Source organism: Gambusia affinis, linkage group LG12 (genome assembly GCF_019740435.1).
Source record: "Gambusia affinis linkage group LG12, SWU_Gaff_1.0, whole genome shotgun sequence".
In the NCBI taxonomy this organism is placed as follows: Eukaryota; Metazoa; Chordata; class Actinopteri; order Cyprinodontiformes; family Poeciliidae; genus Gambusia; species Gambusia affinis.
In genome coordinates, this window is record NC_057879.1 from 18,746,589 (window position 1) to 18,767,565 (window position 20,977).

The 20,977-nt window shown below is 34.8% G+C and overlaps 1 protein-coding gene across 6 annotated transcripts in view; it reads left to right on the forward strand.

Annotated features, from left to right (window-relative positions):
- Positions 1-20,977, forward strand: part of atp6v1h (ATPase H+ transporting V1 subunit H) — a 29,601-nt gene that overhangs the window by 2,450 nt on the left and 6,174 nt on the right. The window contains exons 1-13 of one of the 6 annotated variants that reach the window (XM_044133442.1): positions 715-819; positions 1,818-1,966; positions 3,148-3,247; positions 3,732-3,821; positions 4,103-4,216; positions 8,569-8,673; positions 9,514-9,573; positions 10,524-10,621; positions 12,545-12,737; positions 15,905-16,083; positions 16,487-16,612; positions 18,429-18,530; positions 19,893-20,006. In XM_044133442.1, coding sequence (XP_043989377.1) covers positions 1,863-1,966; positions 3,148-3,247; positions 3,732-3,821; positions 4,103-4,216; positions 8,569-8,673; positions 9,514-9,573; positions 10,524-10,621; positions 12,545-12,737; positions 15,905-16,083; positions 16,487-16,612; positions 18,429-18,530; positions 19,893-20,006 — 1,385 coding nt within the window. In that variant the 5' untranslated portion in view covers positions 715-819; positions 1,818-1,862. Of the gene's footprint in view, positions 1-714; positions 820-906; positions 962-1,817; positions 1,967-3,147; positions 3,248-3,731; positions 3,822-4,102; positions 4,217-8,568; positions 8,674-9,513; positions 9,574-10,523; positions 10,622-12,544; positions 12,738-15,904; positions 16,084-16,486; positions 16,613-18,428; positions 18,531-19,892; positions 20,007-20,977 lie in introns of those variants that run through there. The other 5 variants (XM_044133443.1, XM_044133444.1, XM_044133445.1 and 2 more) reach the window with 5 other exon arrangements.

Below are 20,977 nucleotides of genomic sequence, written 5' to 3' on the forward strand. Positions count from 1 at the left end.
ACTGTAAAGTGTTAGTAAAATAAGATGTCTTTAATAGAAATAGAAATATTACTGAAAAGTTTGGCATACATTTTCTTTCAGCCTCCTCAAGTTAATTGGTTTTTGACCCACATGACATTTCATTGAAGTTACTTAGACAATCTTGGACTGGTGTAAGACCTCTAAAGAATATATATGAAGCAGTTAATGCCGATAGTTGGGCATGGTGGATGACCTGGGAAGTTGAAGACCTGTTTCTCTTTTAATGGCCCTGGGAACCTACTCTGTATCACAAATGTGGGACAACAGAACAACCAAAATAAAATTAACATCTCAAATAAAACACAAAAAAACCCAGTTTGTTTTATCATAACCCCAAACATAAAACATAGAAAACCACTATAACTGAGCAGACTAGGTGAGTATACTCTTGACAATGTGGAGGGATTTTGAAAGGAGGAATGCTCAAAATGCTTTCTAGGTGCTTCAACTTTGTTATACAGAAGAGGATTAGGGCCATTGGAAAAACAAGAAAAAGAATTCTGTCTTTCTGACTTTAATCTCAGAATTCTGACTTTAATCTCAGAATTCTTTTTTCTTTTTTTCGGTGGCCCTAATCCTCTTCCGTATTGTTAAACGTTTAAAATGTTTTTTTTTTTTTTTAAATACATATTAGAAAAACATAAGTCTACCAGAAAGGGTTTTGCAAAAAAAAAAAAAAAAGGCAGACTGAGGTGCATGTGACTATTTGAGTGACTGTCACATGACAGGTCGTGACGCCGTGTTGTAGTCTGTCAGCTGTTAGCGTAGCATAGCACAGAATAACAGTGAGGAACAGCTGTAAGTAAAGACGCTGGATATTTTTATTGAATGTGATGTGTTAAGTACACATGTTTTCATACTGTAGTGTTGCATTATACGTATAGCATCTATTATTTCTGGCAGTTTGTGGAATGCAGTCGGTGCTAATTTAGTCAAAAGGGTTAGCATTCTCGTTTTCTCTGCTGTTCGTCTCTAGCTAAAACCAAGCTAACGGTTTTTGTGTCATTGTTAAGGTCAGAATTAGGCCGTTTTACTTGTTCAGAACAAACCAGGGTTAACGTCCTTTCTTGTATTACACTGCTGGAGGCTGAGTATTGCGGAATTTTAGCCCCGTTGTCTGTTAAACCTACCACAACTAGTAATGACATTATTAGCTACGATAGCAAGCTAATGCTAGCAGGCTTCTTCAATTCTGTAAATCTCATACCACACTTAATATGTCATTTATTATTTTCCGCTAGTTATCTGTAGTTTGAATTTGCCAACATATAATCTTTCTGTTTCGCTGAAGAGCTCCCTAAATTAGCATTTAACCCTCCTACTCAATACTCCTGCTTGTTTTGCTGTACAACCAAAACAAAACACCTATTTGACTTAAAATGAACATACAATTTAAATCAGCCCAATTTATGTATCCGACTAAATGAGGGAATAATTAAAATTTTTGGCCTTTGAAATGTATGACCGAAAGTAGTGGGGGGATTTTTATTTTGATTCATTTCATAAATAGATTTTTTTTCTGTATATATGTAGCCATATTATGTTTTGTTTTTAATGTACCTTTTAATCAAATTCTGTACGTCAGAGTTTTTAAACTTTAATTTTGCTTATCAACGTTTCTAGTCAAGAAGCAGCTGTTTAATAAAACATGTGTCAGATAGAATATCAATTAATCACTGCTCTTGGTGGGAATATATTAATTCTGTTAAAATTCCGAGAATATCTTCTTCCGTCATTAAGTGTGTGATTTCCAGTTTTTCATGCAATGGTGTTATAAATAATTATTTTCTTCTTAGGTTGTGTTTTTATCCAGACATACTCTGTAAAGACTTCAGGACAAAATGGATATCCGTGGCGCTGTGGACGCTGCTGTCCCAACCAACATCATAGCTGCAAAGGCAGCTGAGGTTCGGGCCAATCTGGTCAACTGGCAGTCTTATCTTCAGTAAGTTAACTCTTCTTAACCCATAAATCCTAATTCACATTAGTCAATACTTACAATGCAGAATGCTGGGGTTCAATTTATTTTTAAATGGCTATGTGCAAGAAACAGCTGGTTTATAAAAACATATGTCAAGAAGAAGAGCAGTTAATTTCAACTCTTGGTGAGAACATAATAAGAAATAAATGTCTTCCCACATAAATTACCTGTTTCCGTATTTTACAGGCATTCATTTACATTTTGAATATAGTAAATGTCTAATAGCCTTGTTGCTAGGTCAGCTGTTCTTCTGTTGATGGACGAGCACAGCATTTGTACAAATGATTATAAATTCTCGATTTTAATAGAGTAATACTTGCATAAAGTCTAGTTCTAAGCTCATAAATTTTCAGCTTTTGTAAATACTCTCTGCAAATGCATCATACTTGAGTTTAGAAACTAAATGTAATTGGTAAATATTTATTTGTGACACCATTATTGTGGTGTCACAAATGTAGTTATTTAGGTAGTCAACATTTACGTTTGTACGTTTTCATGTGGTCTGTTTGATATTAGTTTTGTACTTGTCATCAGTCCTATTGTATAAGCAGTATTTCTCATTTCTTTGCTCCAAAATCTTTTTTTGCAGTCTTTCTGTGATTAGTTGTTAATGTTTGGCGAGATTTGTTGTAATTTCATAGCCTAACAGTAGCTCTTCTGCTGTTCCTCAAATGTGATTCATTGTCTTGAGTTATACTTCCTGTTTTATCTCTAACCTTTCAGTTTATCAGCTCTGATTTATTTAATCCACAGTATTATTTCTAAGTCAATAAACCATTGATTAACATTTCAGCTTCAATTACATAGCCCATTCAATTGTTGTTTTGCTGTATCTACATACCAGTTCAGACCCAGCTTTGTTTTTTTGTCTCAATATGGCCGCATTTTACGTACCTGGTCATTTCTGTTGCTCAAGCAGCCCCTTTCATTTTGAACTAGCTTGCTTGTGAAAAGTGAGTCCCAGATTATGTGTCAATGGCAGGCACACATGCTGTAAAACTGCCTCAATAATAAATCACAAGTTTTTGTTTTCTCCCTGCAGATGTTACTCTTGTTCAGATATTACATATCTAAGGCAATATAAAAACCTTATTGTATCCCTGCTCTCAAAAATGGCCATTATTGTTAATTTGTGTTGCTTGTAGGAGTCAGATGATCTCTACAGAGGACTGTGAGTTCATCAAGAAATTTGAAAAGGCCAACCCTGAAGAGAAACAAGTCATTTTGACCAAAGAAGGACACCAGGTAAACAGTTTGTGTACACTGCAATGTACTTCTCATTTTATAAGGTTCATTCTGTGTCTCTAGTTTATTCAAAATGTATCAGAAGACACTTGACTGATTTGTTGCACCTGTGTTTACAGCCTAAACTTTAACTCAAATCTGTCATGCATTATAAACTTTTCTAGAACTGTATGTTTTTGGTAGCTTTGCAAAGTTGTAATGTCTTACAAAAGTCTCAAACTGAGTGCTTTGAAAAGTAGTAATTTGGAGACACCCATTTAAATTTTTCAGTTTGTGCACACACTAACTCTCCCTCCCTTTGAATTCCCACTATTTCGTTGCTCCACAAATTATCTTGATTTTTACTGTTATTACCTTGTTTCTGGCCTCTATTCAAAATTCTTAATTAAAAATGAAAGCAAGACAAGACTGTTCTTTAAAAAAAAAAAACAAAAAAAAAAAAAAAAAACACACAATTGTTTGTGTTTTTTCTTCCCCTTTTCAGTGTGCAAAGACATTTCTGAACCTGATGGCCCACATCTCCAAGGAACAGACAGTCCAATACATCTTGACTCTGATTGATGACACTCTGCAGGTAAACAAATACAACCTCACGCTTTTGGACATGTACCATTTTATTTTATGAACAAAGATAAGTTTAGAAGGTGTTTCAAGGTACTTGCACAAAAAAGTTATTTTTGTTGATTTTCACATTCTGTAATTTAATTACCCTTTTAAAAGAAATTATTTTACAAATAAAATGTTTTACTGACCTGATTTTGATATTGTGGTTTCTCCCATGCAGTCAGTTTGATATACATCAACATATTTGCAGTCCCAGTGCTAATCCAAGATTTTACTTCAACTGGTTTTTAGGAGAACCACCAGAGAGTGAACATCTTCTTTGACTATGCCAAAAAGACGAAAAACACAGCCTGGTCCTACTTCCTTCCAATGCTCAATCGTCAGGATCTGTTTACTGTCCACATGGTGAGTTGGAGATGCACCAAGTTTTTTAAGTTTTCTTTTAGGTTGTGATTAAAATTTTTAATTATGCTATTGAGAGGTAGCTGTTAAAAGTTCCTCCAGAAAATTAAATAATTTGAAGATTACTCTTAATTAAAGTATCAAAGAAAAAGTTAGATTTTTATTAAACTTAAAAGACGTTCTTCACAATATATGTTTTTGATTGATGTATTTATAGGCATAAAATTTAGAGAGTTCTTATTTTTATTGGATTAGTGGAATCATGAGGTCAAATTTTGACCTCATGATTCCACTAATTCAGAATCAATCACTTGAAAAGATTCTAGAGCTGCATCTCAATCACCACCGGATTATCAGCATTATTGCAGTCACAAAGCATGACTTCGATCCAATGTTTGACTTGCTACCTTTTTCATTCACACTCTGTTTGCCACTTATATATTTGGCAAGTCAGGGCATTTTCACACTTATAGCCAATTTACTTTGGTCCCAGTCAGTTGGTTAGCTTGTTAATTTGTAACTTTTTCCACAGGTTTGATTTCTTTTTACACAAAGAAAATTCCAAGCAACCCAAAATTACACAAGCCAGTCATGAACATTAAAAAGGAATAAGGAGTCATTAAATCATAATTTAATTGTAACTGATGTCAACATTTTTAATGTTTGGCTTTCAGATCTATGTTTTCCTGATACTGTACAGTCCTGGGTGATTCTGATCTCTGAGCTGTTGGTCGGTACATTTAATATATACACAAACCTACAAGCTGGAACCTTCAAGTTAGTAAATGTCTGTTATAAAGAAAGTGCTGTCCTTTATTCTGGATAAAACATACAACATTAAAACAACACATTAATTAAAGTCAAAATGGGTTTCTGGTTGGGTTATTTTGTATCATATTACAAATTGATAATGTACTAGTATTGACTCTGGTGTTTAAAGAAGAGAGTGTAAGTGCTGTAGTCAGGTAAGGTGCTAATGAAAACGTTCTGGCTTAAAATCAGCAGTGAACTGGAAGATTGTAGTGCAGGGTCTTATGGGAATATCTTCAACAAGACTTCTTCACACATTAACAAAAAATGATTAAAATGTGCTTTAATTAAGAAAACTCCCAAAACATGAAGTATTTCATTTTACAGCATATGAAAACTGCAAAGCATTAAAGCAATCACAACGCCCAACATATCTGTCTGCAGTATGAAATAAATAAAAGGGCACGTTTGTATCAAAATCTTGGTGAAGGAGTGTCTCTACAGATGCTGGTGACCTCGTCTGTTGATTCATGTATTTGGGTGTAGCGTGTAAATGGAAAAGAGTGTGTGGTAAAGTTTGGCAAAAGAAAACGGCAATAGACTTCATCGAAGGATAGGAAATTGGCAGAGGAAAAATCTTTTATAACAGCCATCTTACCTTCACACAAACACTCCCCCCACCCCCCAATCACGCACACACATGCGCATCTAGTTGAACAATGGTGCATGTTTACGCTGTTTCTTGAGATTCACATTTTCAAGTAGCAGCAACGTTTGTCAGCAGTACAGCTTGAAATAATTGTTCAGAAATAACTTAAGAAAAGAAATAAAGTAAGGTATCAAAAGTAAAATATGCAATCTGTAAAAACTTTACAACTTTCTCTATTTCCAGGGTTCTCTGCATAATAGTAAATAAAATATTTATTTATAAAATTTCCAAATTTTAACCTGTTTCTTTGTTGTTGTTTTAATGGATTTTATAACTTGATGGTTTGCTTTGTTCCCATTTTTTAAGCTAAATATTGCTGCTATTGCCAGCAATAGATAATTTGGAAATCTGTAAAAAATAGGAAATACATTATATATTCTATCTGTAAGACAGGACCGCCTAAAACAGATTGGTTAGTAATCATTATTTATCTCTGCAGGGACCGTACAGCATTTGGTTGATTGTCCTATATTAGAGAATGATTTATTGTTAACTCACTCTGTCTCTGCTGGATGTTCCCCTTGGCTAGGTAAATGCTTGAGCACAGTATTTTGTTTTAATTAGTCATTGAATGTTGTCTGATTAGTATTTCTGGTCTTCAGACTTTTTTTTTTTAATCGCAGGGCTCATTATGCATCAACTGTTAGTCTAAGACTGTACAGATGCAGATGTAAAATTCTGGTAAATCATCATTTATTGAAAAAAAGTAAATTTTAGTTTATATTTTTAGATAGATTCAGAATTGTTGTGGCCAAATAAAGTGAATCCAGTTAGACCCTTTCCTCAAGTCTTAGTAATAAATTCTTCAACAAGGAATATTATTGTCAGTGTTGATTGGTAGCTCTTTGGAGAATGAATACTTGTCACCAACCAGTTTCTTCATGCATATCTATTGTGAACTTTTCATCGTCTTGCTTATCACAGTAAATTTCTTAATGTTCTTCACTTATAAAACTCTTTCTTTTCTGTTCTCTTATAGTATGGCTCCACCCATTGAACGTGCTCATTTTTATACCTGAACTCTATGAAATGGTGTTTATTCATATTAGATTGGGATACGAGCTATCTATAGCTTGCCCTTACAGTTTAACCACAGCATTGTGTCTTTGGGAAAGGACACAGAATGATTAAGAGCCATCACTCTCTACCGAAGTGTAAAAGAAGGCTCACATTTTCACCTCCAGCTTGGTGTACTGCATCACATTTTTCACATCCGGCCACTTTAACAGGTGCTCCTGTTACTTATCTTAGAAATTCATCAATAATTCCTCACAAAACAGCCTTCCTTTTTTCCTGAAAAGCAAGCAATTAAGGTAATGACCTGTCTGCCACTCTTTTTCAACTCAAGAATGACCATCTAATGGCAGACATAGAACTATGACATGGCACACACTGTCTAATTACAAAGAGCAGCCAGATGGTATCCAGCAGGTGGGCAAAATGTGACCTCAGATCTGTGACAGAGCACTTTACCCAATCTAAGTGTCATGCTGAGTCTTACTTTTAAATTTCAACCTTGTTTCTACACATCCTCCCTTTGACAAAAAGGAAATTGGAGAGTTGATTTTTTTTTTCTTGTCTCATTTTGGGCTACAGTCAAGTGTTACCATAATGGAGTTTTGAGTCATGAGGCTCAGTGAGTTTCTACCAAATTCTTGCTCTAGAACAGTTTTGTTGAAGAGCCTTTTAAAAGAAAGCTTGTATTAATGCTGTGTGCACCCAGACATTAGCTTGCTTATCTTTTTGACGTATATGCCTGTGGAATTTCAATTAGAGATCCTTTATAGAAGACTTTATCTTGTTGTGTGTTGAAACTCTCTTAAGGTCACTCTTATCATGCTGCTTCGTTGAAAACATAGCAATGAACACAAAATTACTTTATATCCTAGTCACATTTTTAAGTCTCAGTATGGTTCTATTTATTTCATTTTTACTAATAACATTCATTCAATGTTGAGATTCTTGAAAAGTATTAATTCACCCTTGAACATTTTCACATCTTATCAGGTTACAATCACAAACCTAAACTTGATCTTTTGGGATGTATTTTAAAAGATCAATAAAAAGTTGTTTTTAAATGGAAATTGGAAAGAAATTGTTTTTTGGCAAATATTTGGCATCCATTTGTAGCCATCTTCCAAACACCATTTGCTGCAACTTTCTGTCTTTTGTTAAATGTCTCTACCAGCTCTGCACCTGTACAGAGAAATAAACTTTTTGTCTATTTCTCTTTGCAAAAGTGCTAGAAACAATGATTTTTTTTGTTTGTTTGTTTTAACTATTAAGTTTTAAAAATAAATTTACACTCTAATTTACAGCGTGCGTTTACTTGACTGGACTATACTGATGTATGAATATGCTTTGATTTGGATCGCCATTACCTCAGTATTTCCTCCAGGATTGCCCTCTGATTTCTCTGTCAATAGCAGTTTTTGCTATTGATTATTGATTTGTAATCTGTCAATAGTCAGCACAGATGGTGAAGCACATTTTCCCCATCTGTGCTGAAAAAAAAAAAAAACATCCACCAAGAACAATGCTTCTTCCACCATGTTTTACTGCAGGGATGAGGGTTTTGAACAATGTCAATCTTGTGGAAAACTGCAAACATGACTACTGATGGTTTTCTTAGAATGTCAAATAAATACAGTAGTCGTCTTGTCAACAGATTTTTATGAACGGTGCTCTTGTTGTTTTATAAGTTATTATTTAAGGATATCTGTTAAAAGGGATGAATCCAAATTCACAACACACTTTTCTGATTAAATTGTTTTTATAGATTTTTAATCTCTCTGCAGTGTTTTCTTTTTCAGTTCAGGTTTTGACTCATTTTACAAAGAAACATGGTGTAGATGTTGAAATAATAGTTGATGTTAATTACCATCCTCCATCTTAGGCTGCAAGGATCATCGCTAAGCTGGCTGCCTGGGGGCGTGATCTGATGGAGGGAAGTGATCTGAACTACTACTTTAACTGGATTAAAAGCCAACTCAGTTCCCAGGTATGCAACTCAAATATGATATGATTTAAAAAGAAATTTAGAGAAGGTTTCATCTTAGAAACAAATGTCATAACTAGAAACTAAACATTAAGCATATTTTCTTTTTGTGAAATATTTCTTATTTCTCTTTGTGTTTCAAATTCACAGCATAGTGTATACATTTTGTAAAGTGTTGCAATAAAAAACATGATTCCTGCTATTATCTGGAGGCTGACTGTTGTTGTAATGGTCCACTTTTTGGATCACCGTGTGACATTATGAATGAAAAAATCTTATGTTCCTGATTAGAATTTGAATGGATTTAGCTGTTTTTGAAAATGAATTGTTTTCTTTTATTTCCTAACAACAAATTGTTCATTTCTCATTTATAAGCTAGTGAGCCTGTAGGTTTAGTTTCTTCCTTTTCATAAAGAGTTTCAATTTATCCTCCTTTAATTAGTTTACTAGCTGTAGGCATTTCTAATTCATCTCTCTATTCATTTATTCTTCATTTTGTCCATGAGTTGAATTTAAACTAAAACCATTATCTAAATTAATAGAATGTATTCATTAATATTTGATTTCAGCAGACTCATTAGTCTTGAAGATGGGCTAATGACTGCATATAACACACTTGCATTACCTTGGCAGATATCTGTATTAAAGTTTGGATTTTAAAACTAATTTTGCTTCTTGAAATTGCATTTGATTTTTTTTTTCAACAGGCACAAAAGGAACCATTGAGCTCCTACTGTTCCTGAATTTCGTCTTTGGTCACGCACATATTGTGTGGTTCTTTGCCTCACAATAGTTTTTAAAATTTTATTTTAGTTTTGTCTATTGTTTTCTATCTTTTATTAGAATCTACACGGTTCAGGTCCAGAAACAGGCACAGGAGCAGGAACAATTTCCCCCAGTGAAGTGAGTATGAGCAAAGTGCATCTCCAGTCCAACTCAGCACCTGGAAAGAAAAGGACAAACATCTGGGTTTGAAGCTGGCATACGTTAGCTGCTGCTGGACTTCCACATCTATTCTCTCCCTTTCTCTTTTCTCACCCATCCTGTTGTTGCACTCCAGTTTTTCATTACCAGCTTTAGATGGGTGGAGACATGAGCAATATGAAAGCGACGTCTCCATTTTAGATCGAATGGTGTTTGCTGCCAGAGGTTGATGTTTAAAGTCTGAATGAAAAATGCATGCCAGAAGCCAGTTCCGCTCTAACGTTAAAGGCGCATGACAAACAGCTTTCTCTGAATATTAGACTAACAAGAGGAAATTGAAGTAACATGTGCACAGACTCGGCATCCCACCATTTCTTGTCCCATACTTTTTCAAGCACATTGCAGTTATTCTGAGAAGTGTGCTCAGAAATGTGCCCACGCAAGCTATCTAATAACTTATCATTTCCTTCCCTCTGCATTTTCAACCAGGTTACTGCTCCTCTGCTATTCTGTCTTCATTGCTGCCTGAACCTCTTGCTGGACTTTCTTGCTTTTATTCTACCTCTTTCAATTAACTGATTAATGTGATCTAGTTTTTTCCTCAGCTTCCTGCACTCTAATATTTTTTACATTTTGCTCAGGTCTAATTGGACCCTTTTTGTACACTTTTGCTCTGTATTGTAACTCTACTGTGATTTTTCTTATTTTTTTTTAGCATGTGTTGGTATTATTGACTGCATGTGCACTGCCTCTGGTATGATACGTGACAATAATGCAAGGTTGAAGTTGCCTTCTTCTGTGTTTTCTGCTTATGAACTATTTGATGTTTGGAATTGCACTTAAATGTGTAACAATTTGTTCAGTCCCCTGACAATGCAGCTCTAACTCTTTTCCATGCTTGATTTTGGATTTGCCTTTGTATTTTGCAGAGTTCTCAGTATGTTCAGTGTGTGGCTGGCTGTCTTCAGCTGATGCTGAGGGTCAATGAATACAGGTTTGCCTGGGTCGAAGCTGATGGAGTCAACTGGTGAGAAATTATTCTTTTAAGTTGCACCACTTTATTTACCATTTATACAAAATATTATAAATAATTTTGAGGACATTTAAAGTTAAATTTTGAGCTACTTTGTTTTTTGTTTGCATTTTTGTACTCGACTTTTGATCAGGTTAAGAATTTTCATGTTTAATTATTGTAACTGTTAGAAATAGTTTCTTTAATGATTGATTTCCAGCACATGATTTATGAATATACACAGTCCCAGTGTGGCATAGTTGTATAGCTCATCTTATAAAACTAAACATATTCTGTTGATTCGGAGTGATGTCAAGGTCCAGTCCTCTAAACTAGATTTAGTTGTTTTTTTTTTTTTAAGGTCTAATTTAAGCATAACTAAAGCATGTAAAGTGTCAACACATTTCATATAATTTAATTTGATTAAAACATTTTTACTTTAAGTTGTATGAAAGAGAAAAGGGAATAAAATGTGTTTCATTTATAATTTGATTTTCAGTCACATTCTGAATTCCTAATTAAATTAACTCTGTCTATAGTCAGTCTTCAGTTCTTCATCTGTTCATATTTTTCCATCCAAAAACATTAGTAGAGAAATAACAAGCTGTTTGTGGTTTTGTTTACATTATTTTTCCTTATTGGGTATTGTAACACTGAAAACCGCATCACACTATTCATACTAGTCAACAATTATCCCTACAATTTCTTGAATAAAAAATACAGTATTACATTTATTTAATTATATCTTGCAGAATACTAGAATCTTTTGGGTGAAGCGTTGAAGCTGTCTCTTTAGCTGGTGAGAGGTAGTGTGCAGCAACAAGTGGGGCAGGAGGAGTGCTACTTTACAACATGGTTCAAACAGTTAGAAGAAACTAATTGCTACAAATGTTAATAGTTATACTGTATAAACTGCATGATGGATAATTTTGCTGTTTTAAATCTTTTCTACAATTTTATATCTGAAACTGACCCATATTTGGTAAGTGAGTAAAAAAGTGTGGAAAATGTAGAGAATTGATTTAGGTACTTTCCAGGTTTGAACTAGAACAGATAAATAAAACAGAACATGGAAAAATATCTGTATTTCTAAACTTTAATTTCTGTCGTTGTGGTGGAAGATCAATTAGTCCCTCTGTCCTTCCAGCCACAGTATTTGTTTTATTTTTTATGAGTTCCATATTTAAACCTGACTACTGTAGATTTGTCCGTAAATGTAAAAATTGCCCTGGAAATGTGTTGGGGATCTTGAAATTTCCTGTCTTTAAAGTGAAACCATCAAATTTCACTTTAAAACCTGATGGCTTTAAAGGTACATCAGATTATAAAAATGTGAGATTATTCCATTTTTAAAAACACAGCACTCTCAATGGAACCATAAAAACACTGAGCCAATCCACATTAGAATATGTTAAAGAAACATATTCTAAATTCACACCTGAGCTAATAATGATGTTTTTCTGTAAATGTGACTCTGCTTATGGTGTGTACACATGTTTTAAACCAGGTGATTAAGCCAGTTTTAACTTGTGGTGCAAGATTATGTTCTCATGAAATGATCAATGATTCTCAGCATCTTCAAACTGCCTCCATGCTTTGTTCCTGGAAGTGGGCTGTAAATCCAGCCTCACCACACAATTTGTGTGCTAATTGTTGTGCGTCGATAAGGTCCACATCTCTGCACTTAACAGTTATTTCTGCAAATGTACAAGTTGTTTAGTTGTGAGCATCAATATTGTGCAGAGCATTTTAAGCAACTTGTCCATTATTTGAAGAAAGTCTGAATATTTCATTCTGAGCTATCATCAGAGATAATGGATGTGCAGCATGTAGGTACACAGCTGTGAAAGCCAGGCTGAGTAAACAAGCATTAGATACTTTGTGCTTTATTTGCCTGTTTTAGCTTTTACTAAATTATATATATTTTTTCTGTTGCAGCATCACAGCAGTGCTGAGCAACAAGTGTGGCTTCCAGCTTCAATACCAGATGATCTTCTGTATATGGCTGCTGGCTTTCAGTCCGCAGCTTTGTGAACAGTTGAGGCGCTACAACGTAGTTCCCGCCCTGTCCGACATCCTGCAGGAGTCTGTGAAGGAGAAGGTCACTCGAATCATTCTGGCTGCCTTCAGGGTCAGTGGTGAATTTTTCACTGGTTTTGTGTCCCTTTACATGTTCCTATTTCTAGGAAAAAGACTTAAAATCAAAGATTACTGCTTACCTGTTTTCATGATTGTGGTTTTGTTTTACTTTGTCATGTATATTTGACAAAAATTAGAACATTTGTTGCTTTAATGTTTTTTTGGTTTTTTTGTATTTGCTTATTATTTTCAGATTTATTTTCTGCTCTAGTTAGCAGTTGTTTTCAAGGTAAACCCTATCCTGCCTGCTCATATGAGATGAGTTACAAGTAACACATTTTTCTTATTGCAGTTGGAATAAATTTTAAGCAGAAATAAATATTTGCTTATGTATCATTATTATTGTATCATGTACAGGGAAAGTCACTTCTAAGTGGATGAAATTGCTCAATAATAAAATTTTTCAAATGGTGATAAATTACAAAGATGAGCTGAAAGATCCGGAATAGCAAAATTAAAACTGGTGGTATAACTCCGCTGGGAGACAAGCCTGCTTTATTTCATTTTTTTGAAAGTAAAGTGCAACTGACAGTCCATTAAACATGATCAGTTTAGTGGACTGTTTTCAAGAGGATAACTTATTCGTATTTCACTTTGAGTAAATTGTAAGGAAGGAAGTAGGATTTTAAGAAGAAAAAGCTTCAGCGTTAGCTCAACTTTGTCCAACATCAGACAGACTGAGTGACCTTGGTCCAATGGCACAATGGTGAGATAAATGGCACTGATTACATGTTTGAAACATGAACCCAGAACAAGCTGATTTTTAAACCCTGATTTACTGGAAAGTACTCCGTATTTTAGGCCCCTCCTTCAAACTGCCTTTGCTGTTATGCTTCAGTAATTTTCATCTGTGACAGATATGTATCCGTTTATGTTAAACTGTATTTCCTTCACCTGTTTTTTGACTAAACAATTAATTTAGCACTAAGAGTTGAATGGAATAAAGTACTCTTTGAGAATAGGTTTCAATACAAAATTTCTACAAAATCTAGAAAAATATCAAGTTTGGTTTCAATATAGCTTTGATCTGGATTAGTGTGGATAAAGAATATAGAGTACAGAAGATATGTTTTGTCTCATTGTCCATTTAAGATGTCCATCTGTTGTCCATCTCCTTTTAGTCTTTGTCTTAATTAATCTTACCCAGAACTCTTTCAGTATTTAAAGTAGAGAAAAAAATGACAAAAAAGTTAAGTATTTAATGATCCCTCTGTAAGAGGAAAGGGTTTCTTCGTTTAGGCATTCTTAAAAGTTTCTTGTAGAGTTTGGATGCTTGTTACAACTAATTGAAAGAAGTGAGTGGCAAGTGGTCATGGGAGAAGAGACTCGTCTTAAGTGGGTTTCCCCTGAGCCGCCCAACTTCCTTTCCACTGTTTTCTTCTAAGAAGCTATACAATTTCTCCGTTTAGCAACAATTAAAAAGTTTATTTTTAATTGTCTCAAAGTGGCACTTTGAGACAAGGTGTCTCAAAGTATCACTGCAAATTTTCTGTAAACACGCAGAACATTCTTTTTTTTTTTTTTATTCGAATGGAATCTTTTAAAGAATAATCAGCAGTATTCTGCATGTTTGTGTTTTCCCAAATGTCCTTATTATGCAAATGATTCTGCTCTCCACATGGGATGAGCAAAGGGACTTAAATTATCCTCACCATCTGGACGTCCTTGAACACATCACCACACATTGTACTCCAGAGTCAGTGCAGCGTTCTCTCCCAGTCAGACTTTGTAAGAACAAGTTTATTTAAATTTAAGTGTATTATTGGTTCCACTTTTTTGTTTTCTGAAAGGTGCATTTGTCCAAAACAAAAACAATTCCAGTTTTTAAACACAATAGACAAGAAGTAAGAAATGGCAATTTTATTGATAGGTTAAAAAACAAGTTTTTAAATAACAGTATACTAAGTCTGCTACCTGTCTGATAGAATATAAATTGTTTAATGTCTGTATTTCAAGTTAAGAAAACTATTCTTCTTTTATTTTGCAAAAAATGTTACAACAAATTTCACTTTCTCAGTTTTATAGATTTTTTTTTTTCAAATTCTCCTAATTATTTTGCTTGAGAATAATTGTATACATTTCTTTAACATCATTTCTTATTAGTGGTTAACTGTTTTATTCCATTCCACACAATCTTAATACTGCACATTAAATGCTGGTTTAAGACATGCACATCCATTATATGTTGATTTAACATTGAAAGACAGTACATGCATAAAATCTTTATTACTGAATTTTCACTCTACATCTGACATACGGTTTTCCTAAATCAACTTAAAATTTCTCTAGAGGAAATATCCATACAGAAGTTTTGTCTGTTATCTGATAAATGATGTTATAATCAGTAATACAATAGGAAAGATATGTGCTTTGATTTATGATTGTACCATTATAAGACAAAGAGAATTACCAACTTAGATTAGTTTGTCACATGCACAGTTACACACAGCACAGTGAAATGTATTGGTACCTGCAGCCAAAGAAAAGAAATGAAAGAAATAATGTAAGAGAAAGCAGAATTTTCACACAGCAAATAATATGTATTTAAAGAGATAAAAACTAAAATTACTATCAACTAGAAAAGTTTTAGAGCAGGTACAATGGCAGATGGTACATCTGGTGTGGCGTTCTTCTGGCAGACCAGATGTAGCTTCTGGCAGTTCTTGCGTTTCTTTTTTCTGTATCTGCTTTGTCTTCTGAAACTCCCAGTCTGTCGTGGCAGATGGCCACTTGTACTGAACCGGGTTCTGCTGGAGGTTTCTTCCTGTAAACTGGAGTTCTTCCTTTCTGCATTTGCTACATGTACACTCAGAATGAAAGAAGGCAGTAAATTAATGCTTTTTTATTTTTTGTAAATTACTCTGAGATGACTTGCTGGAAATTGACACTTTAGAAATAAACTGAATTGAAATAAACATTGGCCTATTTATTACAATTTCAGCATTTTGAAACCCAGTCTAAGTTATTAACCCGCTGGATTATTACCGTACTTTTTTTAAATAACGTTTAAATAAATGGTCTTATTATGTTAATATTACATTTGATTGGGTCCCACAAAACAGCTCTTTAAGTTATCAGTTCTCAAAGTTTTAACAAACAGAGATAATCCATACCTGACAAACTTCTGAATAGATCTTTTGGTTACGTTGTTGTTGACAGAATCTGCTGGAGAAGTCTGCGGAGAGGGAGACTCGTCAGGAATACGCTTTGGCCATGATTCAGTGCAAGGTACTGAAGCAGCTGGAAAATCTTGAGCAGCAGAAGTACGACGACGAGGATATAAGCGACGACATTAAGTTCCTGCTTGAGAGCCTGGGAGAGAGCGTCCAGGATCTTAGGTACTCAGTGGATACAGTTTCATGAATAGGAGGCAATCAGTGACCATTTATTTTTAGTTCTAATTGCTTCTCCAATGTAAAAAATCCAAAGATGTGTTTTAAAAGTCATCTACAATTACAATTGTGGATGACCCCTAGCTTAAATGAATTATGGACATTGTATTATTCGACACTATAAAGGCTGAATACTTTAATAATTGTGAATACTGAGGTGATTACATGCTGGGATGATCTCTGTCTGTCACTCCTTCAGATCTAATGGGGTTTAATAAAAGCACCTTTTGTGTTTCACAAAGTAAAAACAAAAAAGGTCATTCCCAGACTTTCTTTCCTGGTTGTTTTATAATAATGTTCTTTGTCTTGTGTGTGTTTTTTTTATTTTTATTTTTTATTTTATTGAAAGCTCCTTTGATGAGTACAGCTCTGAGCTCAAGTCCGGCCGCCTGGAATGGAGTCCTGTTCACAAGTCGGAGAAATTCTGGCGTGAGAACGCTGTCCGCCTGAATGAGAAGAACTACGAGCTTCTCAAGTAAGACAAGCCCTTACTTTGACTAGAAAAGGAATTTTATCCTTGGCCTGAAACTTGATTTATTGTTATTTTTGAACCTGCTGTAAAAGAGAAACTGCTTAAAGTACAGACTGTTGAGTCACATAAGGACTGAAAATATTATTCAATGCTTAATGATATGAAATTTTATAAGTGCAATGAATAGCTTATGTCATTTTAATTGTATTTTTTATGCTATTCTACAATCCTCATTTTCAGCAAAACAGGAGATGCTTTTTTAGCTTTTAATAATTGAAGTTCTTGTATTCTTTTTATTATTAATTGGACGCCCACAAAGAGGGGGAAATTAAACTTTTGTATCCTTTAAAGTTTCAGCCTTAATTGCCTTTTGAATCAGTTGAAAATCAGAAGAATCCTGTTAGAAATTAATCTTTTTATGTTGGCTTCTACACAGAAATCTAGGTTTGATTAAGAATAAATTCTAATTGATCTTATCAAATGAATTATCTGGACGTGAAAGGCCAATTCATAATTTTTGTACAAAAAATTCAGGATAACAGAATTAATTATTCTCATTTTGTGATAAAATAATCAGCTTGTGATCTTGAAGTAATATCAAGAAAATACGTCGTTCTGCTCAACAGTGAGTTGGGTTGTTCTGTTAGTAACAGATAAAGAAATGCATATATATTCTGCATTTGTTGTGAGGTGTAACTGAAGTAAACTTTACTGGATTGTTTAACCTTTGTGAAGCGTTGACACTTTACATTAAAAGCAATACTTGTAGCTTTGCATAGCATTGGTGACCTGATTTCTAGGCATTTTTGTACATTTTGTTTTGAAATTTCATCAATTAGTTTATCATGCATTGTTTTATTAATATAGTCTGGCTTCTTAAAATTTTTATTTTTACCAAATTTTGGTTAGAAAAAGAAATTTCAATAGTAGTCAAAGCCAAAGCAAAAAAATATATAATTGAGAAAAGCATGTTTAACTTTGCTTCTTGGTTTTTGTCCGTCTGCATTCACATTGATAGCAAACACTAACATAAAATAAAAGCCAGCAGCTGGATGTTAAATATCTCAGGCGGAGCAACCGCTAAAATTAGATTGGTCTGACTTCTTAAAAACATTTCTAATCAAATAGAAAAACTGAAAATGTTAGGTTGAAAACCGTAATTGAAAAGTAAATTGACCCCCTTCTGCTGTGGTAACAGGTTTGAACACGTTCCTCCAGTCTTAAACACCTGTGCTCTGTGGAAAAGTATTTTGCTCAACTCTCTTCTCCTAAAAAAAACAAAACAAAAAAAACACTTGTAGATGTGCCAAAGTCCTAATTTAAAACATTTAACCGACAAGTTGTTCTTTGTTGACACCTGTCTCTGGTAATACTTTAAACACCAGCATCTTGACAAGTTTGTGTGTGTCTGTGTGAGGACTTGGGCCACCAGAGATAAAACAGAATCAATCTGTGGTTGTTTTCCTTGTTATTCCAGTCACACAGCCCAGTACTCTTATTGACATTTAGTAAGAATTCTAATCTGCTCATCTTTCCCATCATTGCCCTCTCCGTAATCAGCCCAGACATCAGATTAAATTGCCTCTTTTTTCTTTGTATGTTTTTCTTGACTATCACAAGTATATCTCTTGGTTTAAGCTTTAGAGAATCTTAGTGTTATAGTAGCTTTATGGCTAGAAGTGCCTCTGTTTTAAAGTGACAAAAGCTTTAGAGTAGATACGTTTCTGATTTTGACAAAATCCTGTATCAAATATCAAGCCTCACATGGTGAAAACATTTTAATATCAGAGTTTCTCTATTTGTGTCTCATTCTCAAAAGGATCTTGACGCGTCTGCTGGAAGTCTCTGATGATCCTCAAGTTTTAGCCGTGGCAGCTCACGATATCGGAGAGTACGTGCGACATTATCCACGTGGTAAACGGTAAGAAATTTAGAAATTCAAGCAACTCATATTAATAGGATACGTCTGAGATATTTTTACGTTGATAGTAGGGGTTGAACGACAAACTTTTTACGACTACATCATGTTTCTCTCTGATTTAGATCATGTACTTTATTGTGAGAAGCATCATGCAGCACTGTTTTTCTTTTCATAAGCACTCCCTTCTCCTGCTTTTACTAAGTCTATTATGGAGAATTAAAGAGCAATAAACAGATCATTCCTCGTGAGCAGCGGGGAAAAGTTTGTTGCACAAAGTCGGGTCTGACTTTTTTTTTCTAAACACCGGCTGATGCTGATGATCTCTGGATAGTTACTATAGGAGTCAAATTATCACACTGACTACATGGTGCTTTTGGAACATCACAAGCCAAACTTGTTATGAACGGATCCCGTGTGGTTACAGCTGAATTCAACGAAACCACCTGCTTCTCCTCCGCCCGATGCGCGGCAGGAAGCTCTGCTGACTCAGCAGATTGAACGATTTAAGATATTTTCTAGTCAACGCCAACATGATAAAAGTCGAGTCGATGTCGAGTTGACTAGTCGTTGACGCTTAGCAACGCAAGATGCAAAGCTTTGGAGTAACGTAACAAGTGAAACAACAAAACATCGGGATAGTTTATGATAAATAATAAGTTGCTGAAACCAACATTCAAAGGAAACGCACATCTTTTAGATGGCATTACCACAGATCTTTATTTAATCAGCAACATAACATCATAATGTATTAGTTAGATCGTGTGACAAAGACACTCATGACAGCCGCTAAGTGACATCCTTAGCGGGAAGAGTTTTAGACGGCTCGTGTTTTGTAGTTGACTGCAGCTGCAACTCCATCTCCTTTTAAAAACACTGTAAAACCACAAATATGCATCCATCTACATATCATTTAAACTAATGTATTAACTTATTTTTCTTGTGTCTTGTGACGTATACTGTGCTGTCAGATCAGCACAGGCTGTCACCACCGGCAATCACATGACTGCGACTAGTCGACATGAAATGTAAAAACTTGCGAGACGTCCTAGAGTCGACTAGTCGACTAATTGGTTCAACCCCTAGTTGATAGGCAGCGGTACGGATGCAAACTCCTGTTACACGAATGTCCTTGTTTCTCTCTGGTTAGATCATGTACTTTATTGTGAGAAGCATCATGCAGCACTGTTTTTCTTTTCATAAGCATTATGTCCTTTCACAAGGCTACTGACCCATTATAAAATACGCAGAAAATTTCAGCTGGACTGGATTAGATTACATGATGGATCCCTGAATGACCTGAAACATGAAAATAGCGGGCACGTTGTGTTTATAAAGGCTCTCTCCCATTATCTCCCATCTCAGGGTGATTGAGCAGCTGGGTGGAAAACAGCTGGTGATGAATCACATGCACCATGAAGACCAACTAGTCCGTTACAACGCCCTGCTGGCTGTGCAGAAGCTGATGGTGCATAACTGGTATGAACAAATCCATCAGTTTGGTTTACAAATGTTTTTTTTTTAGTTTGATGTTGATTGATAACCTCAGTGAACCCTCAGATGTTATCTGAAGCAAACCTTCTGATGGTGAAGAGCCCATCAGCTGCAATCTGCATACAAATGACTGAAGCCCTGAGCTCACTCTCAGAAATGATTTCATCTACGTAGCTTGATTAGACATTTGCTTAGGTTGAAGGTCGGTGGTGTGTCTGACATGATGTAAGGTCGATGGAGATCTCTGCCGAGGAGAATGAGGAAGTCCAAAAAAACAACACAGATTTAAGTAATGGCTGTCACTCCCTGTTCAGACCTGAGAAACATTTCATCAGTTTTTCAAAGCATTAGGTATGAGTCATCATGTTCCTTTTTAAATAAGAGTGTCTGAGTATTTATTCAAAGTATTCTGTGATTTTTCTTCAAAAATGTCTGTGGGATATAGTTTCAGTCAATATGTTTAAAACTACATTTAACAGTGAGATTGGTTGAAAGTAAATGTTTAAGTGTTTTGTCTACATGCAAAAGAAAGCTGTCAAAAGCAGAATACATACTTGTGAAATTTTGACCTCATACTTTTTAAATGCTTTCTTGACAGAAAAATCAGTTGATAAATCATGATTTCTTTTTTTCAGATTTCTGATCTCTAGTTATGCTTCCACCAATGAGAGACGACTCCAATTTTGCTTTAAGAACTATAAAATGAGATTTAATTGGATTGGAAAGATTGTTTAGCCTCTGATATTCACAGTCAATTTTGTATGGCAGCAACAGAGGCAATGTCACATTGACAGAGCAGTTGCTTTAGGACCAGGTTTAACTTTAATTCTGTGGACTGTTTGTAGCCACTAACAGTATTTTGTGTGGCTGCCAAATTTGACAATCGTCTATGACAACAAAAATCAGTCCACCCTTCCCCCCACTACAATATTTGCCAACTTTGTGACTTTTTCTTA